The 11751-nt window shown below is 39.1% G+C and overlaps 1 protein-coding gene across 2 annotated transcripts; it reads right to left on the reverse strand.

Annotated features, from left to right (window-relative positions):
• Positions 1-692: 692 nt before the first annotated feature.
• si:ch211-137a8.4 (protein IWS1 homolog) lies at positions 693-6175 on the reverse strand. 2 transcript variants are annotated; one of them, XM_060888163.1, is made up of 3 exons: positions 6068-6175; positions 2036-4036; positions 693-1180 (listed from the first exon to the last, which is right to left on the reverse strand). In XM_060888163.1, exons 2-3 carry the CDS (start codon positions 3876-3878, stop codon positions 1158-1160), a joined length of 1866 nt encoding a protein of 621 aa, XP_060744146.1. In that variant the 5' UTR covers positions 3879-4036; positions 6068-6175; the 3' UTR covers positions 693-1157. The 2 variants fall into 2 exon arrangements, with proteins under 2 accessions (XP_060744146.1, XP_060744145.1); XM_060888162.1 differs by having other exon boundaries at positions 693-1183.
• Positions 6176-11751: the final 5576 nt, after the last annotated feature.

The following is an 11751-nucleotide window of genomic DNA, read 5'->3' on the forward strand; positions in this document are numbered from 1 at the left end:
ACAAAAAAATTTTAAGCACAGTTATATAGGATGTTTTTGTAAATTGCCACGTTACAATTCCCCTTAACTGGACTAAGTTCCTAATATGCTCCAGCATGACAATGTCCCTTTTCACAAAGCAAAGTCCATGAAGACTTGGTTTGCCAAGGTTGAAGTGGAATACCTTGAGTGGCCTGCACACACGGAGCCCTGACCTCAACACCACTTAACACGTCTGAGATTATTTTGAACACCGGCTGTGCATCAGACCACCTCACATTTGAATGGTGTCTCTAATGCTCTTGTGACTGAATGGACAAATCCCAACAGTCATAGTCCAAAATCTAGTGGAAAGCCTTTGCAGAAGATTGGAGGCTATAACAGCAAAGGGAGACTAAATCATAATGGAATGGAATTGGCAAAGGTATCCAGGTTTATGCCATATATTGTTTTTATAAGTAAGGATATAAGAAACACTAAACCGTATAGTGTTACAATCACACGAAAGTTCAATTGTAATAAAATTTGCTAGTTTATTTTTTTCTGATGAAATACAAAAAGCATAATTGTCTAATATATTTACATTTACAAATTGCATTTAAATTTCATAAAATGGAATTCACTAATTTATTTTATTTATATGGATGTATTTATATGGAAAAAGAGAAAGAACAAAAGACTCCCATAGACTGACAATTGTTTTTATAGTGGTTTATTCATGTACACAACATAGTCTAAAAACAAGCACAGAGTTTAGAGCACATTCCGTATTGAATCCACAATGGAGGCAGTCTGGAGTTATCTGAAATGTGTATCACATTGATATTCCTAGTGAAAGGAAAGCTACAAACAGACAGAATGGCAATTAATATAAAACTAACAGTCTTTATGATCACATAATATGTGATCATTGAGATTAACAATTCAAAGGAATGTCATTTTTGATAATATAAAATCTCACTAGAAGACAAGCAAAACATTGACAATAATGGAATGTGCTGATGGTGATTGATGACTGAATTATTGCTTTTCAAGTTTTTTTTTAGCTATATGGATTGCATTTCTCACCATGGTGAATTGTGACAAACGTGTGATTACTTCTGTTTTGGGGGAGGGGGGGAGGGGCAAAGCTCCACGCTGAACAACTCCCATGGAGATCTAATCCTCTTTGTTTGGCCTCACACGTTTCCCGCCATTTTTTCTGCTGAATGATAACAGAAGAAATTAAATATATTATAATGTAGTTATAGATTCAAATACAGAATGCATTTTCTACAGAAATTGCAATATGCACATACTTTGTAGCAGATTATATTATATTATATATTTTCTAAACTATATTTGTGCTAATAAAAATAACACAAAAACCATTTCTAATGGCAGACCTAACTCAAAAGTTTATGAAAATACTCCCTTTAATTGTTACTGGCTTAACGCGAAAATACACACTTGGCAAATACCTAGAATATGGTTAATGAAATTATTTAGGAATTCTCTATCATACATTTTAAGAAGCAGCACTAATGTTATGTTATATGTAATGTCTCTACAAAGCAGCAAACAAAAGGATGGGGTAGGAGTGATTGGGGTATTACAGGTTAATGGATTCTGAGTTTGTCCATGATGCAAGAACACAATTACAAACATACCGGAGAGGACTCATTACAAACCCCCAGAATATATAAAAACAGTATCTAATTTTTTGTTGACTGTTTTACATCTGTAAAATTGCCATGGTTTCTCGTTTAAGAGAATTTTGGACTACTGTCCAGGAAATCATTTTCTCCTTGACTAACTGGTCAGTGGCTGCCAGTAAAACAGTCTGAATGATGTTGAATGAAATGAATGAAAGTTGCAGCCTAATATAACCTTCACTTCAGGGTCTCTTGATTGTCATCTCCCTCATTGTTTTTGCTTGACTCAGAACAGGACCCTCCATTGTCAGGGTTGTAACAAACTTCAGTCTCTACCTCAATACTAGCACCTACTTCTACTAAAGAATCTGACTTCCCACTTTCCGTTTTGTCAGTGGAGTCAAATAGTGTTTCACACTCACCGCTTTCAGCAACTGCATTTTCAGTACCACAGTTCCCAGCAGGATTCATAATCTTCCCATCCTTTGCACAAGTTTTGTCACAATAGTTGGTGTCCTCCTGGTTTGTCTCTTCTTCCTTTACAACATCAACCTGGACAGGGGGCTCATTATGTGCTGTGGTGTCTTCTGCTGCAGAATCTGAATGCCCATTCTCACCATTGGTCTTGGGTTCCACATTTGGATGTGTCTGATCTCCTTCTGATGATAAGTGAGGCGTGTCTGACTGCTCGCCAGATGGTATGCTTGGGAGGGACTTATCCTCACCATCTAAACTTTTGTGCTCATCTACCACCTGAGCTCCGTTGTTGATCTCACATGGTGTGGCAGCCTGGTCCTCTGATCCATCCTGTGGGAGGTCAGTTGCCCCAGCTGTGTCTGCAGAGCCATCCGTGTCTTTAGCTTCCCCTTTATTCTCTTTCTGTACTGCTGAGCCATCCCCCATATCCATGCTAGTACTTTTCCCCTTACGCAGTATGAAATTCTTTAGTGAGACAGCACGGTTGAAATGTGTCCTTTTTGACTTGGCAGTCTTGCCTGAGTCTTTACCTGCCTGTGGTTCTTCAGTCTGTTCTTGTTCACCTGTTGGTTCTTCCTCTTCTCCACCAGCATCTGCTGCTTTCTTTGACTTAGGAATTACTCGCTTTTTAAATGAGGTCCAGATATCATTTGCATGCTGGTCTACAATTTTTGTATGTGTTGTTGCAGTTGCTGCTGCAGTTGCCTCTTTATCCTCATCTCCATTTTCATGGGTCTTCTCTTGAGTTTCTCCATCACCTGATTCCTTTGAATCTTCAGAAATTAGCGGGGCAACCTGACCTGTCTCTGTGGTATTCTCATCTTTGATATTATCTGAAGAGTCTTTGTCCTTTGGTTTGTGGATTCCAACAACTGATGGATCTCTCTTTATACCTTGAAAAGTCCAAGACCTCTTCAATTTCCACCTTTTCTGCCCAGTGTGCTCTAACTTTGTTGTTGAGTCTAGTGTCCCAGTGTCCCCTGCTACATCTGCACTGTCACCCTCTGCTCCTTCTGCATCCTTGGTTTCCTCGGTGCCTTTCTTGTGACTCTTCTGTGCCATAAGCTTCTTAAAGGAATGCCAGCGTTTTATTGGTTTTGCTGGTTGGGAAGTTGATTTATCTGCCTGTTCTGGTGATTGTGGATCGTCGTTTTGATCCGCTACAGTTGTGCTGCCATCAGCATCCTCCAGTCTGTCAAGAGATTTTGATCGAACCTTTCCATGTTTTGACAGTTCTCCAGAGCCTTCTTTTTTCTCTGTGCTTTTGTGGGAGAAAATCTTGGCAACAGGCTTGCGAATGAAATCACGTACACTGGACTTTTCTCCCTGCTTTGGCTTGGCACCGAGTGCTTTCTCCTCTTGGATGGCCTCCTCGTTGTCTGGAACTTTTTCAATAACTTGGCCATCCGTTGCTGCTTCACTAGCTGTCTGACAAGTTGACTGGTCATTAGGAGTGGCTTCCTCTTCTTGATCATTCTTATTTGTGGCTGAGCTCTTATCTGGGTCTTCTGCAAGAACCTCTTCAGTTACTGCACTATGCTCTTTTTTCTTCTTCCCTCCCATTACTTTACCAAGTCCACTTTTGTTTAGAAAAGAGTCCCAGATTTTCTCTGAGGCTGGCTTGACTTTGTTATCTATTGTTGGCTCTGTGGACTGGGGTGCCTCGTTGGTAGGCTGAGTTTCCTCTGTTGGAACTGGGGATGTCTCTGCATTTGAAGGCTCCTCCTCAGCTTTGCTCTCCCCAGTATCCACTTGGACTGGTTCTGTGTTAACCTCTGTTTCTGCCATATCAAAAAGTGCTCTTTGATCTGCTTTACTTAAACACTGATTTTTCTGATATTATTTATGGAACACAGTTCATCGATAACCAGCTGTGCTAGAAAGCATTCCCACAAAAAACGAGGAATCCTGCATCCTATTCTGTGTGGAGAAGTTGGGACTCAAATCTAGAGGGAGGAAAGTGAGAGAATATCAAATTATTTGGCACAGCAATTTTCCCAATCTACCAGAGATGCTAAACATATCAAATAATGTTGTTATTCATAGTCAAAATTAGGTTGAATAAACATCCTTAATGTGACTACAAAATCAGTTATCTCAATGTAATGGTATAATGAGCAGATATCATGGGTGTGTGTAGGTAAGTTTCTTGTATAGGTTTAAAGCAATGCTGTTCTGTAATTTAGTTTGGTATTCAACACTGTTTTGCATTAAAGCTGGTACCATCAAAACACAACAGCCTACAACAATAGTAATGGGTAAATACTACCAATAGACTGGTTAAAAAATAATCAAAATCACTCAAGAACTGTTGTTGGTTTCAAAAACCTTTGCAAGGTTCATGGAGACACTTTTAAGAGTTTAGTTGGTAAAGATTTCTGCATATTCATTGTGAGGGTCTTGATTTCCATACGGTATCAAAAATCCTTTGCAAAAATAGCTCTTTTATTGATATCTACATGAGCATGAAAGAGCCCATTTTATTAATGAAATCTTTACCCGGGGGCAAGTTGTATGGACTAGACTCCTTCTCAGACCACTGAGGTTTCTTTAATGGTCCATCAGCTATCTGAGTGTGCTGTAATTTTTTTTTTTTTTATTGCGCCGTCAATAAACGCGTATCGTTGTCTGAGTCCGCGCTTTTCCATCCGACTGACACACGGACAATTAAACCTTGGCGGTTTTGTTCTCTCTTTTCACCGACAAGCCATTTTGGCCCCTTGCCTTTTGTTATGATAAAGCGAAGGGGGGGGGGTCTGCAGAAGCTCCCTCGATTAGAGTTCAACTGTGGACTCAAACCTCGTTCCAGAAATGTGTGTGTGTGTGTGTGTGTGTGTGGAGGGGGGGGGTGTGATGGGCCAATGCAAATGCTCGAGACAGCAGGTGTCCGTGCTTTTCAAAAGCTTATTTGCAATGCTAATGTAATTCCCAACCCCCTTCGAAAAAGCCTGTCATTTAATACAAATAACCAAATAGACTACTTATAGCGTTTAAATTGATGACGTAAACGAGCAACTTAGTCAAAACGTCACGAGCAGACAATGAGTCATGCTTCTCTGGAAAACATCTTGAACAATGGGGCTGATGCCAAATCGCCGATTTAAAAAAAATACTAATAAAAATAAAATAAATAGGCACTCATGACTAATATTGCTCTAAAAACATATTCGAACATTGCAATGTTTACATGCAACTTTTCTGTTGCATATGCAGCGGGAAAACAACAGAAACTTGAACACACACGCGCGCGCGCAAACACGCACACACACACAAAATCCGTCGTCACCATAGCCTAGACTGTTGTAACGTCACATTTACAAGACACAGGTGGAGATACACCGTATAAATATTTGCGGTGGCTGAGCAAATTTTTATGAACAAGTGTTCATATATAATTTCGGGGAAAAACGATTGCGCTTGAAACGTATCGAGCACCGTGCTTTCCAAATTCACACTTGAGCGACTCTAATTATTTGCCACAAGACAGTCTGGCGCGCTTGGCGAAGTTGGCCGGATGAATGATGCCGTCTGCAGCAGCAAACAAAGCCATAAACTGATGATCGCTTTCCAACCGAAATCATACAATCCGACAGGAATATAAAAGACAGACGTGACAAATTCCACAATATTATAATGAGGTGGATTTAAAACAATCACATTCCATATCCATGTTATAATATTGATTTCTATCTATTCAAATGTCTCTCCTTTCACACTCGTTCGCCAAAAAACAAAAACAAACCTAGAACAAAACAAAACAAACAAAAATAAAAACAGCATGGCAACAGTGTATTGTCGGAGAAATGCGCACATGCGCATGTTTTTATCAGTCATCAGACTGAAGCTGCAGAAGGAGACAGACAGACTGTCTCTTGTTCAAAAACACAACTGAGCTATGAGTTATATATGTCTTATGAAAAACAAAGATTTAAATATACAAAATCCCAACCACTATTTTAAGTAATTGTTCACCTTACCTTATTATGGGAGGCTAAATCCGTTGCTGGGTGTTGGTGAAAGGGAATAATCTGCTGCAGACTGGAAAAGCCAGAGAAACTAAATCCCCGTTCGCATCCTCCCTGCGCCTCACCACAGCCAACCAACCCCCGTGTAGAGAATCGCGCGGGGACTCGAGGGTCGCGGTGGCGTCACACACACACACACACACACACACACACACACACACACACACACACACACACACACACACACACACACACAGAGCAGCCACCTCACCCCCGTTACCCCTAGCAACTGGTAGCCCCCTCCCGACACACCCTATTGCAAACACATCCGTTTGTAACTAAGATTTCTTAACTCATTTCTGAGACCCGTCTATAAACGAGATTATCCCGTTTAGAAGTGGTTCTTTTCTTGGTAAAAAAAAATGCCCTAATTTGCATATGGGATGGTAATGTTATGAGCCAATTTCATTTGACCAGCTCATTTCTAACGACCAGACTCTTTACACTGCCTTGCTTGGTCAGCGGCTGCTTAATCATCACTGCAACCAACTGTGACTTTGGGCAGTTACACAGATGAGGCTGCGTCACATAGCCTACGATGTACACCTGAGGTCTGATACACGATACGAGACAATATAGTCTTTTTCAGGAAGATTTAACAAACATCTTACATCAACAAACAAATTGATTTAACAAATTAAGATATTTCTGAGATGACAGGGTGATGTACATCAATTAGATTATACACTGCAATATGTTTATAGTCTATATCATAAGGCATCTTGTGCCTTTTTAGGAAGACTTAACATTTAAAAGAAAATATTATGAAATTTTGTGAATTTGAGACAGTAAATCTTAATAGAATTTCTTTTCTGACCTGAGCCCTTGCAGTGGAAGTGCTTGATAAAAATAACATGACTTAATTTATATGATGTCATCTAAGTAGGTGTGGCCGCATTCACACTGGAAGGTGACCCCAAAAATGTCAGGGTAGGAAAAATGATGTATTTTTTGGCAATTTTTTTTCATGCATATAAAAACAGCCTTGAGTAATTTATTCCACATACTTATGGTGCACATATGGTATATAGAGAAGATATACTACTGTAAGAAAATGAGTGTTTAGTTAGTTTGAAAATTTTTAATGATCTTTTGGTTGTTGTATTCTATTGTGATTATGAATTTGAATATTATATTATTTATTTATGTTATATATATGTTACACTAAATATTTAAAAAAATAACTTTCTAAATGATCAAAATCAATTTTCATGTTAGTCAAACTGGGCAAAAGTGTAAACCATACATCTTCAGAATGTGCACATCATCAAGGCAACACCATGTGGTTTACTGAAATGCATCATATGTTACATTATTTGTTTATTAATGGCAAGAAAATTTAAACAAGTTGGAAATTAAAAAAGTGTCCCAGTATAGCTAAATTCACCCTAGCTTGTACGTGCTTTTGAACATGCCATTCCAGATTTATCCAATCTTTCTTCTTATAACCTCCACTCTTCGGAGAGAGCTGTCCACTAGATCTTGGAGCTCTGCAGTGGGGATTTATTCATTAAGCCACTGTCACGTCAGGTCAAGCACTGATGTTGGGTGAGGAGTTCTATGGTGCAGTCGGTGTTCCATTTCATTCAAAAGGTGTTCAGTGGGGTTAAGTTGGAACAATGCAAGTGACTTGAAGTCTTTCATTAAGCCTTGGCAAATGATATCTTCATGGACCACGATCTGTGCATTTTTTATTTCCAAATACACCCTAAACAATTGTGTGCATAATTTATATATAAATATTCATACTTTGTGGTAACAGTTTGGGGAAGGCCAACATGTATGTGTGCAATGTTTTCTGTGGAGAAATCAAAGTGAATCTGGAAGAAATTTACATATTACTTGAAGTATTAAATAAATGATGATGGCCACCCATAGAAATAGAAAACCCAAGTCTGTGAAGCAAGAAATAGTAATTAATCAGCAGACACACCAGAATAGTGCTTTACTGGTCATAATATTAACCAACCATTTTATCATCAGACAAACAAGGGTAAAATAAATGTGTCAACAAGCTTATTTTATTTGTTCCTTACAAGAACTGATCCAGTTAAAATATGCATTCTTTTTTTTGACAATTAACCAGTGCATACTACATAGTCTGAGTAGACAACAGACTTTTCTGTTACTGTTCTCAAGTAAACATGAGCAGAAAAATTCCCAAGCAAGCACTAACAGATAAAACCATGAAAGCTTGGTAGTTTGTACAAGTCAGACACAGAGCCTCTAAACACGTCTCGTAATTTATTGTATGCCCAGGGATTGACTGTGGTTTTAACATGAAGAGCCACTGCTGGTGTGATGAATGGCCGAAGCAATGACAACAAATAACTGTGCGCCTTATTATGTGTGGTGGTAGTTTGTGCGTAGGTAGCGGGGTTATTGTGGGGGTTGGGTGCTGTCGCTATGACAGGCTCAGCTGAAGGCTGTGTCAAGCTCACAGCAATGCCTGTCAAGTCCATTTCCTGCACTCATCTGCTGCGTAGACATCTTATTTTAAGAAGCCGCTGACATGAGGATGTGAGGACAAACATGTGCTAGAGCATGCTGTTGTAAACATCATGCCCAGGTAGGTCCATGAGGAGATAGGGCTGCAGTCACTAAGCACCGGCTTACTATGTGTATCTAACCATGTGACTTGGTATGTGAAGATTTGACAGAACTAAGTGTGCATCATGTAGCAGCAGAGGCAGGTTTGAGGGGAGAAAGGGCTAAATCTCTATGCTGTGGTGTTGCCAGCTTGAAACATTCTCACAAGATTCATTCACATGAATCAGGGCAGGGAGCAGGGCAGGAGGGGGGACTTGGGGGGAGCCAAGCTTACTGTCATTGTCAACTCAAGAGCTTCTTGTAGGGGAATTAAATGCTGCTTACTCCCTCATCAGAAAGTCAGTGCATATACAATATGTTCTAATTCAGATTTGAGAGATGCACAAAAATTTAGACTGAAAATAGTCACTATTGAAATACACGCTCCTTCTTTTTTTAGGGAGTCATTTAGTTAATGGCACTTCCATGGGACATTAAACGGTGTAATTAGGTTTCTGCCTCTCTATGTGAAATAGATGACACTAGAATACTTCATTCTCATCCAGACCATGCTCGACAGACACTGGCGTGCCTTGTATGTTCACGTTCCCCTTTATTTTCTCAGTCCCATTTTTCAACCCAGTTCTAAAAAGAGATTACATCAGGTCTGTGATCTGACGAGAATCAGGTCTATTTAACTGTTTGTCATTGAGATGATGATATGCACCTCTTTAGCTCCAGTGGGCTGTGGTCATGAAGAAGTATGGCACCCTGCCTGCTGGTGGGGAATAGCCATGTTTTTGTTTTCAAAAGGATTCAATATTGTATCCCAGTGCTGCTCTAGTTGATTGTCTGGGCAGTCTGCATGACATGTTGACCTTTTATAGATTCGGTAATTGGATAACAAGCCCCCAGCTATAAAGTGTTAACTATGACACTGTAACACTGAGTTGCAGCTTTTATGCCCATCCAAATGTTTGCTGTCCTAAAGGGATACCGTCCAAGGGATTTCTACATAATCTCTTTATGTGTGCACAGGTTGTCAATCCTGATCACTGTTGTTGTTGTGACAACTATGCTGCATGTGTTGGGGGGTGTAATCAGGAGCCAAGATCCTGACCAATGGTGATCCATTTTGTCGATTAGCACAATGCTATCTCATTATGTTTATTTAGTGTCTCAGCCCATTGGTTCTGGCAGATGAGAAAATGAAGTTCCTCACATATCCACATGTACTGTAATTGAGGTTCCCAAGATTTTTAGTTCATGTACACAGATTTTGACTTGGGATTTAGGGAAAAGATGTGAGACTTCACAGTGGAGAAGCACAAAAACTGTTCTTACAATTAAGCATGTTACTGATACTTACATTTCTTGTATATTATATTGAAACCAAGAGATGTTGGTCATTTTATTGTATGTATAATTGATTGGAAGAAATATTCAGAAAGACTGATAGACAGTGTTACCATTTAAATCCATAATATCCATCACAAAACCGAGTAATTAGGTTTTCTTACATTTTCATTCATTCATTCATCTTCTACCGCTTATCCGAACTACCTCGGGTCACAGGGAGCCTGTGCCTATCTCAGGCGTCATCGGGCATTAAGGCAGGATACACCCTGGACGGAGTGCCAACCCATCGCAGGGCACACACACACTCTCATTCACTCACGCACTAGGGACAATTTTCCAGAGATGCCAATCAACCTACCATGCATGTCTTTGGACCGGGGGAGGAAACCGGAGTACCCGGAGGAAACCCCCGAGGCACGGGGAGAACATGCAAACTCCACACACACAAGGTGGAGGCGGGAATCGAACCCCGACCCTGGAGGTGTGAGGTGTGAATTCACCCATTCAGTTTTAATCTTCTGTGTTCACTGAAGCAAAAAGGAGCAACATGAGTTTATGAACTAATTTCGTGTCATAAAGGGTGTTGGTGCATCAGTTACAGTAGTATTGATATTTATTTACCATCGCATTACCGACCATTTTACTTCAGATGCATTTAATATTTTTTCTGTAGGGGGACAAAAAAAAAAGGCAACATTCTTTATAAAAAAAAAAAAAAAGAATATTGTTGAATATTAAGGATAATGAAGAATAATAAGGCAATATTGTTCAGCTATACAATTCAACAAAACAGCGTTGTGCTAATGTTTCCCTAGTCTTCCATCTCATCACTGATATTATATTATACACAATACTATAACAACAATAATAATAATAATAATCATAATTATTATTATTATAGAACAATATTTAACATGAAACTCAACTTTTATGTGAATATACAACATATTTCCTCAGTTCAGCTTCAAGTAATAGATAGCTATGAGGTTGAAAGGCCAGCTACAAATTCCTCCGGTTCTAAGAATGTTTGTGAGCTTTGAATTTGAAATTCTCTTTGACATTTTTTCCAGCAATAGCACAAAACCGTTATTCAAAGTGTCCACTAACTCAGAGACAAAGAGCTTGACACTGCCTACATCCACCAAAGAAAATCATATGGTGTATAACTCCACATTCACTGCCACTGATGCCTTTTTTCATATATTAATTACATTTTGAATATAATAAAATATTCCCATAATGCAAACAATATTTAATGCTTTGCATCTCAGCACCGATCTTGACTTAATGTCAGTGTGAGAGTTCCCACTGAAATTTCTCCTGTCACATTTTTCATACTGCAGCATAATATCTAATAATATCAAAATCTTTGTTGTGGTTCCAGGCGGTTAACGCAACGCATACTGCGCAACACACCTAAGGCAGTCCATTTTAATAGTCTCATTTTTCCTTGAACATAGAAATCTCAACACAGAAATTCTGTTCTCTTTTCAGTTCCAATTGGGATAAGACTCATCATCTTCAGCAAAAGATCCTAGATCGAGTGCTTATATAAGCACACAAATGCACATGAACCAGGCTTTAAAATTAGACAGGAAAAAACAAATGAACCTGAAGTTTAAACAGGAATTTTATGACTCTCAAATGTTTCACAGTAAAGGCTACATTGGACACAGCATGAGGAATAAACCATTATTTGAAAGTTTTAGAATTTGTATACAGTATATAATACCGGCATAGTGTTTCAC

This window comes from Tachysurus vachellii, chromosome 15 (assembly GCF_030014155.1).
Source record: "Tachysurus vachellii isolate PV-2020 chromosome 15, HZAU_Pvac_v1, whole genome shotgun sequence".
NCBI classification, from domain to species: domain Eukaryota; kingdom Metazoa; phylum Chordata; class Actinopteri; order Siluriformes; family Bagridae; genus Tachysurus; species Tachysurus vachellii.